This window comes from Cyclopterus lumpus, chromosome 6 (genome assembly GCF_009769545.1).
Source record: "Cyclopterus lumpus isolate fCycLum1 chromosome 6, fCycLum1.pri, whole genome shotgun sequence".
In the NCBI taxonomy this organism is placed as follows: Eukaryota; Metazoa; Chordata; class Actinopteri; order Perciformes; family Cyclopteridae; genus Cyclopterus; species Cyclopterus lumpus.
Genome location: NC_046971.1, coordinates 8,613,533 through 8,636,869, shown reverse-complemented (window position 1 = coordinate 8,636,869; position 23,337 = coordinate 8,613,533). Strand labels below are relative to the sequence as shown.

Genomic DNA, 23,337 nt, shown 5'->3' with positions numbered 1-23,337 from the left:
CTCCCTTGTGTTCAGGCTGAAGTAGTTAATCTTTACTGGGAACAATGGAGATTTCTGCTCTGGTGCATTTGGTTGAGACTTAGATGTAGAGGAGAGTTTGACTATGCTGCCATCTTGTGATTGCATCTGGACAAGTACAGGATGTAAATGAGAGGACTGGATGAATATCCTTGATTGCTTTTTCAGTGCACCGCTAAGTAATGTTGCATTGACGTCAAAGGTATTATGATCCCCAAATGTGTGAGAAATATTAAAAGCCTCTAAATCTACTATCTATTGGATTCTGGCCAGATACCCAGTTGACAGACTCTGAGATCAAGCGACAATATCCTGACGGCTGCTCAGACGGAAGAACCAATAGCGGTCAGAAAATAGCTGCATAATGAAACTCTGAAAATCGAAGAAACGCCTTCTGCTGAAGTTGCGAGGGTCTGCCAGCACTGTGAGAAATCAAAGAAATTCAATCACTTTGTCTGGAAAGTTAGCCATTAAATCTTTATTAGGTCTGCAAAGACTTACCAAAAATAGGTTAATATAACAAAAACAAGTATCTCATTCTTAAACCATACAAAACCATATTACATCACACTTTAATACTGTTGATTACTCCAGCGTCTCTGAACATTCATATGATGCCATTCTTTTACAACACAGAGAGATTTGTATGGACAGAGTAAAACATCACTCAAAGACTCACTTAAACCACACCGTTTGCTCCTGAATGTGGACGCAAACTTGAAAAATGTCATTCCGGGAGTTAATTCAAAACTTTGGCACAGTAGATATTCTGTCATCAAGAAAACTGTAAGCAAATGTCCTGGCAGGTTTTAGTGCATGTTGAGTATTGTAATCCACTGAAGAGCGAGGAACAGCGAGAAGAAGGTGGAGGGTCGGTGGAGGGGAAGGGACGTGGGCACTGGTTTTAGGACACGACCACCTTGTAAGGACTGCCGGGGATGTTGTCGTCGCCCCATTTGACGATGACGGTGTAGTTGCCCTTATCCTTGACGGTGTAGGTGACGTTGTAGAGCTTGTTGCCCATGTGCTTAACATAAACCTCATCGCAAGGAGTATGGGGTCCATGCACGCCCACCATTAACATGTTGGTACCTGAAAGGAGAAGTAAGAGGGGGATTTAATGTGGTCTACAAACAATGCATAGGTGTATTGGCTTTAAATGGCACTAATCATAATGTATCTACAACCAATGGATGAATAGATGAAGTATAATGTAAGAGAGACTAGCCCAGAGATAATTATCATCCAATTCTTCAGTTCTCCTAAACATTTTAGTCTAGACCTTTTCTTTTGGTGTTTAAGGAACCACCGTTTTTATGTTTTGTTCACTTTCATACATCAACCTTATTTTCAGTTAAAAGAAACAGCTCTCATAAAATGTCTGCACCAAATTTAGAGTCAGATATTTCCCTCAGGACTTGGTGTAGGCCAAAGAGAACGACATAACTCAATTGAATGAATGTTACATTTCTTTCCGTGTCTGCTGCAGGCAAGTTTTTGCTAACGCATTCACTCTAACTTTATATGGTGCTAATGTGTCAGCGTTGTGTTTACAGCTTGTTCCTCTGCCAAAAAGTGTCCGAGAATCTTGTGTTTTTACTGTCTGTGTCTTTTGTCTTTATCCAGATGATCATCTCACCTGCTTTGCTGCAGTCAACTGTAAAATTGTTTTTCTGTCCGACGGCAGCCTTCGACAGACCCGTTCCCAGACAAACCACCATGCTGGCATCCGATGTCAGTTTTGTTGAGGTGGTGGAAGAGGATGAGCTGGAGCTGTAGGCACCACCCACTTTGGAGGTCTTGGTAACTGTTTCGACCAAGACGGACGAGGTCTCATGAAGGCTGTGTCCCCCTGACAGCCGGGCTCCTGTAGGTTATCAGAAGCCAGTTATGCCTGAGCTCAAACAGGACTTCTTGCTGTAGTGACAGCAGGAATATATTCATGCAGTGCCAGAAAGAGGCAGCTTTTATGCAAGATGTACACTGAGCAGTATGAACGAAGATGACATAACATTTTCCTGACTTCCACACATTTTTCATCGCAAAGTGTGTTACATAATCGAGACACTTGTCATGTGAGATCCACAGATCAGATGGGAGAGTGACTGTCAAGCAGACCTGTGATTTTAGCTTTGAACGGGCTGCCCACTATGTGCTGCTGTCCTCCGTATTTAATGGTGATGAGATAGTTGCCGGGTGCCATGGGTGTGTAGTTGATCTTGTATCCTTCAGGACACTCCCGACAGTCCATCTTGACCTTGGAGGGCCCGTCGATGTTGACTGACAGAGTGGCAGAGCCTGCGTTACACGTGTTGACCACAAACTCTGAGGATGCACCTGGAAGAAAGAGAGAAATGCAGAAATAAGATGCTGTCAGGCTGCACAACCAGTAGACCACAAAACTCGTCAAACCTGTGCAATATAAATACACACAATAAGTTATTCTGTCTGTATATATAATATTTAAGTTACTATAGATTCTTTTTTGGTATTTTCTATAACTGTTTTATTTTTTTTATTATTGCTTATTGCTTATTTATAATACTTTCTGTTTTACTGTGTCTTGTTTGCACTTTAGCCTATGCTGCTGTAATCCCGTAAATGTTCCCCACTGCAGGACCAATAAAGGATTATCTTATTTTATCTTATATAAAAGACTTAGACTTAATGATTTAAAATAAAAACTAATAAAAAATCACAAGGAATCCATGCTGAATTATCTTCAAATGTGGTACATATCAGTAGTGGTGGTGTTGACATCTACCTGTGGTTCCTCCCTGCAGTCCAGGGCCATGTGCTGTCACCATGCCTGGATCTCCAGCCAGCCCAGGGTCACCCACCCGAATGTTAAACGGGCTTCCAGGGATGTGGCATCCGTTAAACTTGACATCAATGGCGTGAACTCCATTCTCCCGCGGAATGAAGTGGATTGCATTCTTGTCTGAACACGACACCAAAACACAAGAGGATTTATTAATCCTAAATGGTGGTTACAGAATAAAAAAAGTTGAGGTCTTTGCCTTATGGAGACACAAAGTGACACAAAGTGAGGTCGGTGCGTACCGCTGTCAAGCTCGGTGACGTAGCATTCCTCTGAAGAGCCAGCGGGCGTGTGGACTTTGGCGTCGACCACACCTCGAGCCCCATTGCGCTGCACCATAAAGGATGCCTCTTGGTTTACCTTCAAGTCCTTCTCCTACAAACGACAGGGAAGAATACGATCAGAATATGAGTGAGTGTGTGAGTGTGTGTGCGAATGTGTGTGTCCGCACTTCGAGGGACACAAAGTGTGTGACTCATCACGCCTGAACGAGAATAGACCGAGTGGTTTAGTGTGAGAGGCAGAAAAGGTCAGAGTTCACAGCGAGGCGTTTAGTGTTTTTGCCCTACGAGCGGTCCTACCAGACATAAGAGGCAGTGTGACATTTTAAACGCCGGTCTGATATTGCACTTCACCTGGCTTCTAGTGGTAGAAAAGCACTGTAAAGTGGCATTTCAGTCAACCAAAAATACATGTTTTTAGCATTGTTGTCAGTTGTGATGGAAACTGTAAAAGCAAATAAAAGAAGCATCTGTGAAGTGAGGAGAGCAAGATTGAGAGCTGCCACATGTGTCCTTAAAGCAGTCTTTATAGTCTGCTCAATGTTTTCTTGCTGACTGCCCACACATAGCACAGCTTGTGTTGTACCACTTTAGCAAGGGACAGTTAATCCAGCCCTTCATCACTGGCCAGCATCACAGTATTAAAGTTGCAGATACTGCTCCAACACTGGCATTCAATTACAGTTCAAGGGCAGAGTGCTATCAGAGAGCAATATATCTACAGCCACTCAAACATTATCTTACAATCTTTTATCCAACCCTGATATTTTTGTGGCTGCGCATATGTTGTGTCTGCAGGTTGTTTTGTGCAACAAATGAATGGGGCTTTTGTAAGCACTGTGTGGGAATGTGTGTGTGATCCTACCTGAAGGCTTGTTACAGTGAGCCTGCGGGCTTCGTCTGACAGCGTAGCAATCGGAACAATGAATGGGCTGTCAGGGACGTGCTCGTTGTTAAACTTAATTGACACTTCGTAGTCACCTGGGGAGGCAGACAGGTTATTTACTTTCACCATCAAATAAACTTGAGGAAGTGTGGAAGAATGACTGGAATGTAGAGCAATTTGTAGACAAAAAACCCCTTTGAGGAAACCTTCCAATGGAGGAACTGCTGCATTTGTGTTCGACAAAGGTTTTACCTGGTTCTTTCACTATGTAGGAGACGCCACAGGAACCGTCCTTCCTGTCCTCAAAGGAGATTTCAGCCTTGCTGGGGCCCTCTACAGCGATAGACAGACCGCCAGCACCTGCCTCTCTTGTCCAGATGCTAAATTCAGCTAGAGTAGATGAAACAAAGGGATCCACATGTAATGAGACATTTCAAATCATGTCTTGAATCGTATTGGGAGAAACAGGTTAAAGTCCAAAAGGTGAACTTACAAGGTGCTGCAGCCACGCCTCTTTCCAGACCAGGTCCGCCTGCACGGACCTTGTGTGATCCTCCCTCCCCCATGGGCCCGACAGTAAACTGGAAGGGGCTTCCAGGGACATGCTGTTCTCTGTACTTGACGTTGACAGTGTGGGGTCCCATCTCCTGGGGGATAAAGCGCACGCTGTAGGTGCTGCTTCCTCCATCCACGATGTCAGCATCCACTGTTTTCCCACTGGGGCTGGTCACCTGAGCCGTCATGGCCTGAGAGCCACTCTCAACTGGTTGAGGCAGAGCAAGACGTGTTTAGATACAGCCAATACATTTACATAGGATATATAACTTTAAATTTGTCATCATTGAAAGGACAATTAAAGCCAAAGCATTCAAGTTTTCATGTTTCACATATTTTATTTGGACTCTCACCTTCAGGTCTAGCAGTGATGCCAGCAAAGCTGCTGAGGCTTTCTCTGCCCAAAAAGTCTCCAAACACATCTCTGAAGGGGCTTCCTCCTCCGCCCATCTGGGTGCTCTCCTCCACCCGTACCTCCCGCTTGGTCTCTCCACCACGGGTTTTGCTGATCTCTGTGCGCTCCGTGCGGGTGTAGGTGTGGCTGCTGCGGGTGAATGTCCTGGTCAGCCTCTCCTGAGCTGAAACCATCTGGAACCAGTTTCCTACACAGGGAGGGGGGGGCCAGTGAGAATACAAATGTGAGAGCATTCGTTTTAAGACGGTTGACCGCTGCCCTCTAACCACCTTTGACTGGCTCCTGTACTCACCTGGGATCTTGAGGTTAAGACCACAGGTGCTGCCAACCGAGGCAATCGAAGAGGCCTGTCTCTTTCTAGTGATACTCTCCTTCATCCTTCCTTCTCCAGTCACCTTCACTGTGAAAGGACTTCCTGGAAGGCACAAACACATTTACAGTGAACAAGATATTAACACATTTATATCATTTTTAGATGTTTTTTTTATTTTAGGAGTTCCTTAAAGATTCTAACCTGGGATGTGTTTTTCAGCAAACTTGATGTTAACAATGTAACTCCCAGGTTCTGTTGGACAATAGGTGACTCTGCACGTCCCGTCCTCCACATCTTCACAGTTGATGTCCACTTTGCTCGGACCTTCGATTGACAATGCGAGACCTCCATAACCTAAAGGAAGAAGACAAGTAGAGAGTTGAAAAAATAAGCGTTGCATTTGTATTTTTTTCGACCGTATTCGCCATAAAGCTGAAACTAACCGTCTCTCAATCTCACCTGCGTTCCTTGTATCCACAAAGAATTCAGCCATTACTAAAGTGTGCGCCTCCGTCAGGCCTTTACCGAAAGCCTTCACTCTGCTGGCCTCGCCGATCTCTGACTGTCCAACCATGATTTTAAACGGGCTGTTGGCTACGTGCACCCCGTTCTTCCTCACACTCACTTCGTGCTCGCCGACCTCCTTAGGTGTGAAAGAAATACCTGCAAACATAAAACATTTAGAGGAAAATTAAGACAGCAGAAAAAAGGAAATCTAAATGCATTCAATAAATCCGACAACGTCTTATCTATGTTTCACTCTTCCTGTTATATCCTGTGAATATCTCACCAAGGTGTCTGTTGGGCAGCCTCTTGAGCAGGCAGGGCTCCTCGTTGCCGGATGGGGCTCTGATACTGGCAGTCAGAGAGCTCAGATCAGTCTCTGCGATCTTCAAGGACACGTCAGCCGCTGTGCCGACATTCAGCTGTGATGTCCTGGTTATGGTGTCATCCCCTTGACATAAAGAAAAAGTGGTTGAGATATTTGATATAACAGCATAAAAAGGTTTACGGGAGAAATTATTAATGTCCTCACCAGTGATCTTCGCAGTAAATGGACTGCCAGAAATGTGCTTGTTGTCAAACTTGACAATGATGTTGTAGTCTCCAGGAGCTGTGGGCAGGTAGGACACCGTGCAGGTGCCATCTTTGTTGTCCTTACACGTGATCTCGGCCTTAGAGGGACCCTCCACTGCCAGAGACAGACCACCTGAGAGGGAGAAAATCAACACCCAGATGTTCACTTTTCTGCAGTGTAGTAATGGTTTACTGCATCACCACAGATCCACTGTGAAATAGCAAATATCACGGTGGAAGTAAGGTTTAGTACCTTCTCCTGCGTTCTTGGTAACCACAGTGAAAGTGGCAGCCTTGTTGACCATGCCGAAACTCAGACCTGAACCATAAGCAGTCACCACTCCACTGTTCACAGCATCCACAAAGAACTGCAGGGGGCTTCCTAAAGGGAAATAATCGTTGCCAAACAATGAGAGTGAGAAGTGTGAAATGTATCTATTGCATTCAAATATGAGAAAGAAATCCTTAAATAAATCAAGGTCCCTTCCCATCGCTCCAAAGAGCTGTGTTTCTCACCTGGAATGTGGTTGCCGTCATATTTGATGTCCATCTCGTGCAGACCTCTCTCTGTGGGCTGGTACTTTATTGTGATGGTGCCATCCTTATTGTCAGTGATATGCGGGCGGCCAGTCTTTCCTGAAGGCATCCGCACCTCACCTAGAAATGACAGCAGTTTGGTGAAATGTCAGTGACCTAAAAGAGATGTTTTTCAGGTGTGCGTGAGCAGGACTTTTTGTTTCTGTTTAAGTGGTGTTTGCCACACCTGTGATTTCCCCTTGCTGTGGCATGAAGGGGACGAGGAAGTTAACAGGTCGGAAGAGAGGATCCACAGTATCGCGGGGAACAACTGGCTCATTTGTTGCCTGTCGATACAGAGAGCATACAAATGGTTTGCATACATACAAAACATCAGAACAAGAGTGCATCTAGCACACAATTGGAGCAGCTGTTTAAATACTCCTTTACTCACCACCACATGGAAGGGGCTCTTGGGGATGTTCTGTCCCCCAAATCGGATAGTAATAACATATTTCCCAGGTTCAGGGGCGGTGTAGTAAATGTCAAAGGTCCCATCATGATTTTCCACCACATCCATGTCCAGCTCCATCCCTTGTGGGGTCTGCACCTTGCAGGTCACCTTGCCTTTCCCAGCAGCTTTGGCATCCACTGTGATTACCGTATCCTCGGAGGTCTGCAGCTTCTGCAGATTTGCTGTTCAGGACAGAGATGGAATACAAATAAAGGGAAGAGCTGCTGCATAAATGCACAGATTCTATGATTTTCAAGCAATGTGTCACGTAAATAAAAAAGAAGGCATCTGTTACTCACACACGCCATGTCCTCCAATAGAAACTGGAGGGGAAAAAATAAAGATTTTGAATATAAATAATGCTATAAATGCTACAACTATAATGCATTATCTGTATTTATTTTTAAAATGTATGAATCCACAGTGGTTTTTTCACCTGTGAGGCAACATTTGCTGGCGTCTCCTGTGGGCAGGGACTGGATGCGGTAAGGGGAGTAAGGGATCTCATCTCCTCCATATTTAATGGTGATAGTGTAGGGGCCTGTGGAGTCTGGTACATAGGAGACAGTGTAGGTGCCGTCCCTGTTGTCCTGGATGGTTGCATTCTTTGGCTTGCCCTCCGGGTCCTGTCAATAGTATATTATTATTATCATTTTAAATGGTGGCTTATAATTAAAAAAAGTATTGTGTGAAAGGTAGCTGAACCCACCAGAATCTGCACAGTGAGCAGTCCCTCTCCAGCATCTCGAGCATCAATGGTGAACTCAACTGGCAGGCTCGCAGGCACACCTTTTGTGTCTAGACCAGGGCCGCTAGCGCGTACCTTACTGGCGTCATGCCCAGGCTGAGACATTACCTTGAATGGACTGTGGAATAAGGAGAGAAGTGTAATTAATAACTCCAGACCTATAAAAGACAGAAATGAAAATTTGCAGAACTGCACTATTCTTTTTTAAATCCAGCCAGGCAGAGCAGAACTTTAATTAACACATTTCTGCAAATACTGCTATGCATCGTTATATTTTTTCACCCAACACATTCTGTACCTGTGTGGGACTTCCTGATCTGCGTATTTAACAGCTACAGTGTAAGGGCCATCCTGGGCTGGGGTGTAATGAACTGTGTGGGTGCCGTCGCCGTTGTTCTTCACACCAACTGGCTCCACAGTACCTGGAAATGAGACAATATGGAAACAATCACACACCGCCAACTTGCTGTTATTTGTCAGCTTTGAGCAGGCGAGGGGGCTTTCATAGTCAAACAGCATGTTCTCACCTGTTGGGCCGTAGAGTTTGACATCCAGTGGCGCCTGTCCGGCCTGAGTACAATCTACTGTGAAAGCCTGAGGAACATGGGCTCTCACTCCGGTGCCCAGACCGGGACCTGAGCACTTGACCTTGCTTGGGTCCACGGGGTCCTTCACTGGAACACGGAACGGGCTGCCAGGGATCGGGTGACCTCCGTAGTTGATGTTGACGTCATAGTCTCCAGTAGTGAAGGGGATGTACTCCACACTGCAGCTGCCATCTTTATTGTCCTTGCAGGATATTTTTGCCTCTGAGGCTCCCTCGATGGTCAGGCCCAGGCCTCCCGTGCCAGCCCCCTGAGAGAGAACACTTTTATTTTATTTCTCATTTGAGATACGTTCCCACACAAATCTCCTCTAGATGTGATCCAACAGTACCTGGTCTCCACAGTGAAGCAGTTGGGCTTGTTGGTGATTCCTCCCTCCAGACCTGGTCCAAAGGCACGGACCCGGGTGGGATCACATCCCTCCACCACAGACACTCTGAAGGGACTCTTGGGCACTGGGGCGTCGTCATACTGCACCTCAATCATATGCATTCCTGCACACAAGCAGATGTCAGTACAATGTCTGATGTCTCTGTAACGCTGTTCATCTGTACACATGACATCTATTGCTTCTGTCCATCTGGGGAGAGGGATCCTCCTCTGTTGCTCTCCTGAAGGTTTCTTTCCTTTTTTCCCCATGAGAGTTTTTTAGCTGTTTTTATGGGAGTTGTTCCTGGTCCGATGTGATGTCAAAGGTCAGGGATGTCGTATGAGTACAGATTGTAAAGCCCTCTGAGGCAAATTTGTAATTTGTGATTCTGGGCTATACAAAATAAACTGAATTGAATTGAATACCTCTCTGCCTGAATGGTCTCCAGGCAAGCACATGTGTTCTGTTATTGCTGCTTGCTTTTAATTATGAGTCAGACCATTTCCCTTTTAGGGAGATAAACATCTGTTTATTTATAAAAGATGCCATTGAGAGCGCAGACGCTCTGGTGAACGTACAAGGCATTACATCTGTTCCCTATTCATTATTCTGTTACAACATTTTTCTGACAGAGCTCTCTCAGTAGGACTATATGCCAGATTCCCAGCAGCACGACTATGATATTAGAGCATGTCTGTTACTGGAGAAGTGCACTGTGATCTCTTTGCTTTGTTTTATAGGTCTCTATTAATATCCCCTGTCATTCCCCTGCTGTATAGCTGTGTGCAGCACACATACCTGCCTTGTTAAGAGCTTCTGTTCCTCAGCACACTATTTATAAAACAGAGTCTGTCTGCCTCTCTGCCTCCCTGCTCTCTGCCCCTCACATCATTGCTCCACTGCATCATTTTGTATTTATACCCCTCTCTTTCTCTTTATTTATATTCCCACTCTCCTGCTTTATTCCCGAATGGCGCCCAACACGAGCACCTGTTAGTGATTCCTCAGTCTGTCTTCATGCTCTCTTTCAGACAGCCTCCTGTGATCCTCTATCTGTCTGCAGCAGGTTATGTTTGTTAATGTCCCAAATTTGACATGGATCTTACTTTCCTCATTGTTGTTCGGTCCGTCTCCACCATATGATCCTTTAATTGACACTGTAAAATGACATCAGGCAATATTTTGTCCCTTACCATCCTCGAATGCTGTGTATTCCACTCTGTAGGTGCCATCTCCCTTGTCAGTGACGTAGCTGTCTGTGGCGGTGCCAGAAGGGCTGATAATGTGAACCTTCACATGATTTCCTCCAGCCTTGTTGAGGGCGCGAGCATCAACAATGAAGTGGGTTGTCACTTCTCTGAGGACTCCTAGAAACAGAAAAGCCCTTCAGGTGATTTGTTACTGATGAGGAGCAAGACCAAGTGGACTCAGTCCTTTTAAGACTTAAGACATTGTAAATCCTTATAACAGATTTGTGAGCTGTTCAAATACTACCTATTCAGGCTATAACTAACAATTAGAAATATCCTAATAGCTTGTGTCTTGGAATTATGATGATATTCAGACAGAGAAAAGTAACCTGCAAATAAATGACTTCAATTGCTTTTCTAACAAGTAACAAATCAATTTTTCAAAAACCTAACATGGATTGCAACTTGTTATAAGTTTAGGTTCTTGGCTTTGTTACCTCTGGGCTCCACTCCTGGCCCATAGACATGCACCCCGCTGGTGTCCACAGAGGGCTCAACCTGCAGGACTTTGGGAAACTGGGGAATCATCTGGCCTCCGTACTTGATCGTGATGGTGTGCGTGCCATGGAAGGGTGGGATGTATGTAACAGAGAAGGTCCCCTCTGCAGTTTTCTGGATGTGCACTTCAGCCTTTGTCCCGGTCTCTGACACAATCTCAATGGTGAGCTCAGCGTCGCCTGCCCGGGTGCAGTCCACAGTGAAGGTCGCTGGTTCGCCTGCCTTGGCCTTCTCTAAGCCCGGCCCGCTAGCAGTCACCTTGCTGGGGTCCAATGCTTGAGCGCACTGCCGCCTTGAAGGGAGAGCCGGGGATGTGCTGCTCAAGCAAACTAAGATGTTGATGGGCGTACTCCCCATGCTCAGTGGGCAGGTAGAACACTGAGCATGTGCCGTCACCATTGTCCTGGCACTCAATCTTCGCCTCGCAGGGGCCCTCCACAGTCAGGCCCAGCCCACCTGCCCCAGCTCCCTTTGTGTCAATAGTGAATGGAGCTGGTTTACCCACAATGCCACCCTTCAGGCCAGGGCCAAAGGCTCGCACCTGCGAAAGCAACAGTCGGGTCAGTTTTTGAGATGTGGTATACAAAACATCAAATATTTGTATGTTCGGTTTCATGAGCCTCAAGTAAGTAAAAGAAGTGTTGAACTACATGCAACTTTCAGAAACTTTTACCTTTGAAGGATCAGCAGGCATCACTGCTTCAACCCCAAAGGGGCTTCCCATCACCGGGTTGCCATCATAGCTGACTTCAACCTTGTACTGGCCCTCCTCTGGGGGAATATACTTCACACTGTGAGCGCCTTTGGCTTTGTCTGATTCCAGCTTGCATGGAATTGGTCGGCCAGAGGGTGAGGTCATCTTCACACCCACATTGCCCTGCCCACCAGCGCCCTTTGTGTTAACGGAGAACTCCTGATCCTTTCCAACCTCCACTTCTGCAAGAGAGATTAAAAGGAAACATTTGATGTTGCAGTGATCTATTATTTCAAGGTGCACGCAAGAATATAGTATTTGTGTTGGTAACTTACTGGTGTCTAATCCCTCCACTTTCACCTTTCCAATATCCAGAGTTGGCGCCACTGTGATGTGGAACGGGCTCTTGGGAATGGGATCTCCTCCATGAGTGACTGAAACAGCCATGTTACCCTGAAAAAAACCCAAGAGGAAGAATTAATATTGATTGACTGATGTTAAGAGCATGTTATTGTGAATAATCTCTGCATCCTGTTCTAATGTTAATGTGCTTCAAGCAGAAGCCTACTGTACTGTACCTGTTGAAGAGCCGTGTACTTGACAGTGTAGGAGTAATCGTGGTTATCAATGATCTCAAAGTCACGAACTGCCTCTCCTGGGCCTGATGCTGCGAAATTCACTTCAGGCTTGGCCTTTGCCAGCTCCCTTGTGTAGATGGTGAAGTGGGTAGGAGTTCCCACCTCCACTCCTGAAACACACAGGGTTTTTTGTCAGTTCTAACATTCCAAGTCAAATGAAATGATCTCTATGACATTAAAGTATTGTAGTGACTGACTTCTACTAATTAAAACGTTACATGTGTTGCGTTTGGTATGTATACTAATTATGGTTCTTGATGTCGGTGGATCTCACCTGTCTTGTTGAGTCCAGGGCCCTCTGCTCTCACCTTACCGGCATCGTGGGAAGGATCCACTTTGACTTTGAAAGGACTGATGGGAATTTCCTGACAAAGCCAATCATAAAGTCATCATAATAAATCCGGACTAAATCAAATTTAATTAAAAACATTTTGACAAAACTCATCCGTCCCTCTTGTACTGGAAACTGTATTCTTACCTGGTCAGCAAACAGCACCATGATGGTATATCGGCCTGCACCGGGGGGAGTGTACTTGACAGTGAAGGTGTCCATTGTCATTCTTGATGATATCAAATTCAATGTCTGCCTCGGCCGGGCCAACCACCCCTGGGGCACACTTGATTCCAATGCTGATGTCCCCTAATGGTGCATAGCAATGAGCACAGTTCAATAAGGTCATTCAAAAATAGAGGCTCTGAATAATGCTCCACTGCCAAGAGCATTATCTGAAGTACAATTCAATTAAACTTTGCTAGTTAGGCTGCACAGCTTTACTTATTCTGTTCATTCTGTGCTTTATATTGTTCAACATCCACATGATGAAGCACTTATTTTCATTGAGAGTTTAGGAGGGTTTTTGAAACCACTCACATCATCTCGTAATACATGCTCACCTTGCCCGGCTTCACCACAGTCCACTGTGAAGTAGGTTGGCTCATTAGCCTTGAGCCCCGTCTTCTCCACTCCAGGCCCATAGACCTTTACTTTGTCTGGATGACATCCCTCTCCCACCAGCACCTAATGAAGTCACAGTGTACTTGAGACAAAAATACATCTGCCACAGTCCTCTTACTTTATCCATATTTGATGGAGTATCATTATATTAAATTAACAGAATTTGAAGTGTAGCACAGTTATGTGTGTGTACGTCATCATGTGTCTTACCCTAAAGGGGCTGTTGGGGACATTGACGTCTCCCCAGGTGACGATGATGGTGTGTTTGAGGGGCTTGACAGGGGTGTACACACACAGAAATGTGCCGTCTCCCTTGTCAGTGATCTTGATGTCGATGGAGCAGCCTTCAGCGTCCTTAGTGGAAACAAAAGCATGTCAGCTTCAGTCTCTGCATGCATTATCAATGATGTGTTCCTGTGAATAAGCAATGAAGGTTTCACAAACTGGAGCTCTCCGTACCTGTGCGTAAATCTTGAGGTGACTCTTCCCAGCCATGCGAGCATCAATGGTGAATTCAGTAGCTTTGTTCACAATGACACCAGTTGGTCGCAGGCCCGGACCATGAGCTTTCACCTGTAACATTTTGTTGTTTTAATGAATTTTGTTGAGAATATGATAATTTCACCATTGCAACCTGCTTTTATATACTATTATATACTTGTATATAGTACAGTGAGTGGGAATAACCTTCTCAGGGAAGACGTCATTGGCGGCAGGAAGGATGTGGGCCATGAAAGGGCTGTCCTTGATGTCCTCGTCATCACAGACGACATGGACAGCATAGTCACCGGCCTCAGTGGGCCAGTAGCGCACATCACAGGAGCCATCACCCTTATCGTCACACTCAATTTTAGCCTGTGATGGGCCTTCGATGGAAAAGCTCTAAACATCAAAAGAATGAAGACATTCAAATGTCACACCCGGAATACTATTTTTAATTCACTTTACCTCTGTAAAAGGTTGTATCACTTGAACTTGACTCACCTAGAGTTCCAACTTCAGTGCCGATGGCTTCGACACAAAGTCAGCAGATTTTTCCCACCATGCCAGTCTTCAGACCAGGTCCCCAGGCCCTCACCTTCTGAAAACCTGCCTCCTTGCCCACCTCCACTTCAAAGGGGCTGTGGCACGGAAGGTTACACAATATTACCGTGTGTCAATGTGGATGTGCATTGTTAATGAATAGCCAAAGTAGCAATTAAATCCTACCTGCGTGGGATGGGCTGGCCTCCCCAGGTGATGCTGACTGTGTATTTACCGGCTTAAGGGGGTAATATTCACATTCATACACACCATTTTCTGCATCTCGCACTTTTGACTTGCTCCTCTACTCCAGCTGAGTAAGAATAATAAAGTCAATATGTATTCTTATCAAATGGCTAGACATTTTATGCACTTTGTTATCATTTTGTTATGTGAATAGCCTTCAGACAAACCCATAGTGAATAATCTTAAAAGTGTATGAGCAGTGAGGACTGATGCAGAGAAGAGAGAGCTGTCTGACTCACTTGGTCCTTTGACTGAGACGCTCAGCGATCCACTCCCAGCTCCCTTGGTGAAAACTTTGAAGTCTGCAACCTCCTTTACTCTCACGCCTTTAGGCTGAAGGCCTCTGCCTGTAGCCTCTGCAGGCATTTGGATTATTGCTGAAAGGAATAACATCAAGTGTGAAAGAGGGACATATTTAGCATGGCAAACAGCAACTGAGAGTAGCCAGCAGTTGACAGCAATGTTAGTAGCAAAGACATTAAATATCCAATTCAAGAGGGATTCCTTAAAGCTGACTGACAGGACCTGCAAATGAGAACGATGCTTTTTGCAGCACAGATAACACAAGTGCAGAATGTTTGAAGGTTATTGGATATTGACACATTTGAGAGCATCGAGAGGGGGCATCTCACAACATTTCAGTCAGTCAAATGTTGACTGCAGGCTTAACTGAATGTTGGCTGATGCAAATTTTAAATGTGATAAACACAAACATGTCAACGCACAAGCAAAGATATCTTAACAGAGAAGAACAAAGTGCACAGAGATGCAAAGACAATCTGTACGCTATTTGTACAGCATTGCATCTCATCCCTCTCTGAACGGAACAAAACCATCAAGCTGCAGGACGCAGGACGCAAGAAGATGGCGCAGGCGACCAAGCACGACATTGAGCCGCGTCACCCTAATTCTTAAAGAAAGCACAGAGGAGCATCCTGCAGGGCACGGCGTAGGAAAAGTTTTGGGGGGGATCTGGCTGAGCAATGGGCGCAGGTTCCTCCCAGCAAACCATACTAACTTGGGCGGCCAGGTTTTTGGGGGGGTACCCCCTTTCCACCCTTTGCTCCGGGAAGTGTGCGCACTGACTGAGGGACTATCTGCAGTGGAGCTCCAGTGAGAGGAGCAACGGGCGGAGCTAGAAATGACAGATAGGAAGGGTTATGGTCTACACTGGGTGGCTGTTCCCAGGGAAGATACAGATGAGTGTAGATTGTGATGGATTAGATCACCCTGACACTAACAGCATGGGAAGAAATCAGATTTGTCTGACAGTAATTTACAACACCGACAGATGGCTCACCCTCTGCAATGTTGACAGTAAAAGGGCTCTTGGGTATCTCCTGGCCTGCAAACAGCACGTGGATGGTGTGAGGCCCTTCCAGCATGGGACGATAGGTGCAACGGAAAACACTATCGCCCTTATTCTCCAGGAGGAGCTCCACTGTGTCCTTTTTGCCCTGAGGATCAACGATTACCACACTGACGTCGCCATTTCCAGCACCTGAGTGTGACAGGAAAATGATCGGTTATCGCAGTAGATGCTGCAGCTTTAGTCTTCTAGTGATTTATTTGACAATACTGCCAGCCTTTCATCAGATCATATTCCTGTTGTATGCGCAGTGGTTGAATTTTCCAGACTAACCAGCTGTGTAGATGTCAAAGTAGGTGGGTTTGTTAGCCACATTCCCTGTAGGATCCAGACCTGGTCCCCCTCGCATGGACTTTGCTGGGGTCGCCCATATCCCTCGCCACATTCACTGTGTAGGGGCTCTTGTCAATGTCCTGACCAGCAAACAGCACTTTCACCTAAAGAGAAAAAAGCAAGATAAGGTGAGAATAGAGTGGTTTGCTGATGTTGTTCTGATTGACGTGTGGACTTAATGTGTTACCTTGTGAACACCTTCAACTTTTGGAACATAGGTGACAGTGTAGGTTTTGTTTTTGTCCTTGTTGGGTTTAACTTTAGCCTGGAGTATAAGGTGACAAAGTAAATTAGGGTTGGACTAAATGAGATGCTACACTTTGCAAAGCTGATACTGGGCAGGATTATCTGCATTAGCCAGAGATCACTTGTGTATCAGGTATAACTTGCCTCCTCTTTGTGTCCCTCGGGATCCCCCACATAGACCAGGACCTCACCACTGCCAGCTTCCAGAGTTTCCACAGTGAACACAGCTGGTTGCAGCACTTTGTTGCCTTGAGGCTCAATACCTGTAAAGCAAGACAAAGAGCATGGTGATATATTCTGCGAGGTTTGGAGAAATGTAACATTATCAGCAACAGGCAAACACATTGGTACTGTTCATATGAACTGTTGTAAACCGTGCAGCTGTTCATGGCTACTGTTGGGCTACCCACCAGGCCCATAGGCTTTGGCCTTGTTCGGGAAAAGCTGTTTGGGCTTGAGAGAAGCACCAGGCTTCAGCTTTGCCTTGGGGAACTGAGACAGGTAGGTCATCACTGAGTGCTCGTCCACATCTGGGTCCACAATTTCCTCAGGGGCAATCACCTACAGCACAGAAAGACAACCAGCAAAAACAAAGGTAAATAACGTGTGTAATAAAGTTTGTATGCAACATCACAGACACCATAGCCTAATTTATGTTACCATGTTTATATTGATTGTATTGTCATTCGTAAGAAATGTGTGGTTGACTCTTTATACATATTTACCTTATTAAGCATAGTGGAATGGAATTGAACAAATTATTTATCCCTCTCTCCCTGCCAGCACTTGTTTTTCTGTCTATCACATTGTGGCACAAAGCATGCTGGTTATATTTAACCCCAGGACAGCAGGGTTAAGGATTGTTGCCCTCAATAAGACAGCCCGGGGATTTACCCTGAGCCAGACCTTTTCCCACATGTCCTTAACACCAGCACACCAGCCTCCAGGGCTACAGAGCCATGGCATACGTCTCACCAATGCTAAGCCTCATGGAAAACAGCTACCCCATGTCTGAGACAAACAAGTAAACAATTTGCATAGAGCACATTGCAATACGGAGACACAGAGCCGTACAAACAGGACTGGAAATATTGCACTCTGGCTCGGTTCCCATTGTTATTCTGATAAGCGTTTGCATATTTACACCTCCGTTTCAGGGAGTGGCTCGGAAAATAGTCAGAAATCTCACACCTCCACAAATTCACGGATCTACTGAATAAAACTCGTACAAACTCACTTACCGAGAGCTACAATAAAGTAAATGGAACTATTATAAGTGAGATGGGTAATAAATATTTTATGATACCCTCCAGCATGATCGCCTTGGAAAAACACTGAGCTCCATCTCATACAGGGAACTGCTTTTTTTCAGTTCTGGGTTGCCTCACAGGAGTGTGTCCATGTGGTGAGGCATGTTAACATTTGCATATGTGCCTTGGTGCTTGCTTCAAACTGCTTGGAAATAATTGGTGCTTACTGAATGTCTATCCACTGACTATAAACTACGTTGCAACCTAAAAACACATCTTTACCGACGATACATTGAATTAAGGAAGTAGCACTTTAGTAGCACTTAGACGGCACTTACTTATAGCACTTTGTAGTTTGGCTTTCTTCGAGAAATTCTTTCTTGATTCTTGTTGTCCTGAGTTTCTACTCATGGTTGAATGCACTTATTGTAAGTAGCTTTGGATAAAAGCGTCAGCTAAATGAAATGTAATGTAATCCTCTACGAAATACCAAAAAAAGACACCTCCTTATCTTGTTGTATTGTCTTATGAGATCAACCAACCCCATCTGAGCTAAAGCAAGCTAAAAAGCGCGTTGTGAGTGACATCTATCATGCATCTTACCTGAGGCACACCCAGCCAGTCGTCAGCCTGTTGCATGGCTTCTTTGGCATTCTGCACGGGCTTGTTTGGATCCCACTCAGACCAATCAGGACACAAACCTGACCGAAAGCAAACAGGACAATTAGACAATTATGCACAGGCAAATGCAGTCGTATGCTGCTGTCGCTATGATAAGGCCACTTGGGCTGCCACTACTATCTGCCTAACACCTCCAACTACAACGTTGCATGACCTTACCCACGCTGCTGTGCTCCTGTGAACCGGCAATGTCTAACAATGAAGGTCTCTCAACTGTTCAAAGGCTCGAGGCGCTCTGGCACTTTCACTGTGGCTAAAGCTACGCGCTTCCGTGCTGCTAATGCCTAAATTGGATTAGTGTTGGTGATGGAGTGGCAACTTGCTCAAACAGCTAATACAGGCACACCACAGAATACTATTATCCGATTAAAATAGACACGGGCCCACGGTATTAACAGGGTTGAGTTTACGTGCATCTGCAAGGGAGGAGTGTGCAGATAAGAACCTTGTAGAGCTGTCAATTGGAAGGCACCAGGGTGGGCCTTCCGCCATGTTTCTAAAGGAAATCGGTGCTCTTCAATATTATGTCAGCACTGTACCACCACAGCTACGTGGTTCATGATGCAACATTACTGTTATACCAAAGGAGACGGACGTATGCTGTAGACCAGGTTTCTTCCTGGTCTGGCATATGAACTTATTTTGTACATTTGTATCAGCAGAGCTTCTGTGTTTCAGCACAGAGTGAGTTTCGTCAGTAACCCTGCAGTTTGGTATTAGCTGATGAAACAACAGAACCTTGTATGGCCAGTGCTGCAGCACAGTGTTTGAAAGATGCGTCTCGGCAGATCAATGGCTCATATAAACACAGTTAAACACAGTTGCTACTCCTCCACCTTTTCGCTCTGTGAAGCACAGCTAGGAGAGGACTCGCATGTTCAGTGCTGGAAGCTGCAGCCTGAACTGGCAGTGACTCAAGCTGTGGCCTTGTGCTCCTTGGCTGTGTGGCTTATAGGCACCTCCCTGTGACAGATAACTCTGCATGTTGATGCAGAGCCAAGCATCCCCCTTGACAGAAGGAAGGAGGAATGGTGCCCAAATTTGGGAGTGTTGTGTAGCAGCGAGGCTATAAACACTAAAGCCGGCCCTGTGCCTCAGGGCCAGAGACAGTGAGACTGAAAGCTTCAGTCATTGTGGGACAGCTGGCAGGGACATCCCCCCCAGCCATCAGCAACCCCTCTTCCTCCGAGTGACCCCACCTGCTCTACAGAGACAGATTACACTGGCTGAAATATGAATCTGGATGTGTGTGCGTGCGTGCGTGAGTGTGCGTGCGTGTGTGCGTGTGTGCGTGTGTGTGTGTGATATGCATCCCTAATTTCTAGATGAGGAGCAAAGGAGACAAAATCTCCTGAGAAGGTGATACTGTTACAAATACACTGACTCACACATGCCTGACCCCAACCTCCATAGCAACCAAGGAAAACTGCTATATACAACACAATACAGCCACGGCACTGTATTCTGACTCAGCACTTACACTGCCGTGCCTGTGGACTCAGCTGATGCTACTACACACTTCTTACCAGGGGCACAGTTGTCAACCAGAGCTCCCAGAGCTTTGCCATCCCGCCAGTCACGGTTGAAGTTGCGGATGGGCAGCTGGGGCACCTTGTTCTGTATCCAGCCCAACAGGCGCTGTTTGGGGGTCAGCTTTTTACTCTCCTCTTCATCCTCGTCATCCCACATGGGCATGGAGATAGAGTAGTGGAGGATGAGAGTCCAGATAAGACCCAGGATCAGCTTTAGATTCCCATCCACAATGGCTTTGCTATCTGTAGTGAGACATTAGAGACAACAGTGTTCATGAGGATTTATGACTTCCAATGAGTTTAGATAATGCACCATGTCCTACAGCATTTGAGGGTTTACTAGTTAACTGCATCTTCCAGCTGTATTTCCATTGTCCCTTGTGGGGAGATTTGTGCAATCTACAAGTATATTGCTTTTCCTTCTTTATGTTGTCATCACAAAACAAGGGACCCCAAAGCTAAACCAAAAGAAATCAAGACCTAAGATCTGTACATAAATATATTATATGACAATAGTCTTTCCTTGCTGTTCTGCACAGTTGACCAGAAATATAAACAACGATGATTGACTGCTGAGGAGACAAGAATCTAATGCTCCTTGCTGCTTCCCCCAAGCCCTTTTCTCTGAGACAGCTGTCTGGCTGAGGACCCCTGACAATCTGTCATCCAGTCACAATGGCACTCTGAAGACAGTGACAGCTGAGGACATGTGGAAGTGGATCCCACTCTGCATAAACACCACTTGGATTTCAATCACGTCCAAAACTTGTAGCGCTAGAGCGCGACAAATCAAATCGGTGGGGTTTAGATTCATTGACAGCGAGCACGCAGCTCATTTCCCAAAGTTCTCTCAGGAAAAGTTTGCAGAATAAGCCGTTTCAAATCCAGCTCAATTTAGAAATTCAGCCATTTAAAAGAACCTCTGAGGAGCGCTTGACTTTAATGTTTCATCGACTAATCTCGTGTGATACACTTCACTTAATTCAGTAAGACTTTAATAACGAAGGGACATTGATGCCAACTGTTTAACACATGACTGTTTTATTGAGACTATTTATCTTTTCATAGATGAGAGGGTAATGTTTGATGTGTCGCCGTTTGACTGGCACAGGCAGGTGGCACGGCACAGTGTGCATGGTTTTGAGCTGGCCGTGTCTGGGTTTAAGGGCAACTGTGAGCTTAAAGAGACATCAATCAATCGGGATCTATTTACACACCGTGACACATGTGCTACTAAGCCTGTGGTGAATTCTTTTTTTTTTTGTCTCTGGATCACTGTAATGAGACTGAGACATTGTCTTAAGAGCGCTGCATTGACCCACTTGAGCTGCTCGGAGGGAGAGGGTACTAAGAATTGAAATGCCAGGACTTTTAGTATCACTCCCTGTTTCTGTCAAAACAGTCTGACATGATGTGTGTCTGTACAGCTGGGACAACGGTGCCAGCCTCACACTGACATATTTAGTCCTAGACACACACACACCCTGCAGACTGTGAGTTGATATTTGAGATAGTGACCTTTGTCCTCCAGTGATTACCAGGAGATTTGAGCTTGCTATAATCCCCCCCCCTTCCAGTATCATCACACACACACTCAAACTTACACACTCAGTGTGTATCCAGGTGGACACACTGTGGCCTTCACAGTCCACCGGCCAAAGCTTCAGCCACGCCGGGAATTTCACTCAAGTGTGTGGCAGGATCATTAGTCACCAAAACAGAAAGATGCTGTCAGAGTTTTAATAACTTTTCTCCTGCATGAATTGTGGGGTTGTCTACAGGTGATTAAGCCGTAACTCTTCATCTTACGATATAGGTGCTTTTCATATTAGGCGGCTAGTTTATCCTCAGTTATTAAACATGTCTAAGAGGTAGTGGCATTCTGGTGGAGTCAAGTCTTTTTCTGGTGACATTGTGGGATGTGACACATAACCACAACAGTTTACTTCAGCTATCTGCACCACAGTTTGATCCCTAAATCCCTCCGGAGTTAATCCTCACCTCCCCGGAGCAGCTGATGGCTACCGACAGCAATGGGCTGTCATCAAAGAGCCCCAGTGAGTCGATCTGACCTCTGACCTGACACAGATGAGTGTGTGTGTGCCTGTTTGTGTACAGAGGGGTGCATGTGTGTGAGTGCTGTCCACATGTACATATAAATCGTGTCATTCTCATTAGCACGGGCCTCGTGAATTTCCTGCCCATTGTTTGCCGCATTACTGCAGCAGGAATATGCCTCAGCCTACTAGGCCTCGGCCCCTGACACAAGTAAATGACCTCAGTGGCACCGAGTCTGCACTATCTTTCCAATAAGCTGTTGACCTCAGCTCAATGCAGCTTTCCAGAGGAGAAGGTGCTGACGGAGCTGACAGTATTTACCTGAGGGGGAATCGGAGGGTGGCTGCTACGCTTCTGCCACGATGCTGTCGGTCGGGACGGCGTTATCAGCCGAAACCGCCATACGCGAGCAGCACAGAGCAGCAGCCGCAAGCTATAACCAGTGGGGCACGCTCACATGCAGTAATATGTTCTAGTTGCCTGGTTTTGTCCACCAATCACAGCAACGCTCGGATAATAACGGAGAGTGAGTAATTCTCTGCTCAGAGAGGCTCAAAATAATTTTTTTCTGCTATATTAATATTCTGAATGGTTTATGCAGCTCCTTTAAAATGATAACAAATATATTAAATGTTGTTGCTGTCATGATTCATCTTTTAAATGTCGAAGCCCAGCATATTATTAGTCACACTGTAAACTATCATAAATGCATCCTTTTTTACATAATAATAATAATAGCATCATACTTGTTGTTGTTTTATGTTTAGGCTACATTGCACCACTGTAATGTTTCCAGACGTCTTACCTATGGAGACCAGTTTGATGTGCTCTCTTTCCAGGAACTCGAGTGCCACGGACACATTCTCCAGTTTCATCTGACGGAAGTTGGGTCTGGAGTGGTGCTTTCTGTACATTTTCTTCTGGCTCAAAACTTCCATGAGTGAAATTAGCTTGAGGCCATCATTAAAATCCGTCTGCAGGTCGGTGACGGTCTTGTTGACGCACTTGAGGTGCTCGTTGCACCACCTGGTGAAGGTGTTCTGCTGGATCTTCTTCCATGGCGCGTCCTCGGCCAGGTCCTTCTCCGTGGCCGGCATCTCGTCGTCCTCCTCTTCCCCAAAGTCGGTGGCCTGGTAGTACTGTGGAGGCAGCTGGTCGTCGCCGTAGTTATTGCTCATCATGTTGGTGTTTTCCGAGTCCAGTTTTATACCTCGGTGACACTTGTGTGTTGAATTGTGCGCTCAGGAGCGCAGGAAAAACTTTAGCGGGTCGATGGCAAACGCGCTCTCTCGGAGGAAAGTTCAAGCTTGAGGGAGTTTAAAATGCAGCCTGGAGATTATTCAGAGGTACTTGCGAAGAAACCACTTAAATCAGGACAGTGATGGATTAAAATATCCGATTTACAATGTGCAAGGGCAGCTGGTCGTCCGCCTTTGTGTTTGTTG

General features: G+C 45.7%; 1 protein-coding gene across 1 annotated transcript; it reads right to left on the bottom strand.

Annotated features, from left to right (window-relative positions):
- Window positions 1–922: 922 nt before the first annotated feature.
- LOC117731975 (filamin-C-like) lies at window positions 923–23,073 on the bottom strand. Its single transcript, XM_034534559.1, is given in 52 exon segments — window positions 923–1,110; window positions 1,658–1,885; window positions 2,137–2,355; window positions 2,783–2,959; window positions 3,082–3,214; window positions 3,986–4,101; window positions 4,259–4,396; window positions 4,500–4,769; window positions 4,915–5,163; window positions 5,269–5,391; window positions 5,491–5,643; window positions 5,749–5,952; window positions 6,080–6,244; window positions 6,326–6,499; window positions 6,620–6,748; window positions 6,883–7,023; window positions 7,130–7,229; window positions 7,337–7,578; window positions 7,696–7,719; window positions 7,833–8,022; window positions 8,106–8,262; window positions 8,443–8,566; window positions 8,672–9,012; window positions 9,081–9,243; window positions 10,313–10,486; window positions 10,807–11,143; window positions 11,145–11,408; window positions 11,541–11,803; window positions 11,897–12,014; window positions 12,140–12,309; window positions 12,474–12,564; window positions 12,678–12,749; window positions 12,751–12,839; window positions 13,094–13,217; window positions 13,365–13,508; window positions 13,614–13,727; window positions 13,842–14,034; window positions 14,135–14,275; window positions 14,364–14,412; window positions 14,415–14,469; window positions 14,471–14,490; window positions 14,663–14,800; window positions 15,442–15,558; window positions 15,724–15,924; window positions 16,066–16,132; window positions 16,134–16,229; window positions 16,313–16,390; window positions 16,516–16,634; window positions 16,782–16,932; window positions 18,225–18,322; window positions 19,829–20,077; window positions 22,698–23,073. Coding segments are annotated over 52 exon segments (8,256 nt in total).
- Window positions 23,074–23,337: the final 264 nt, after the last annotated feature.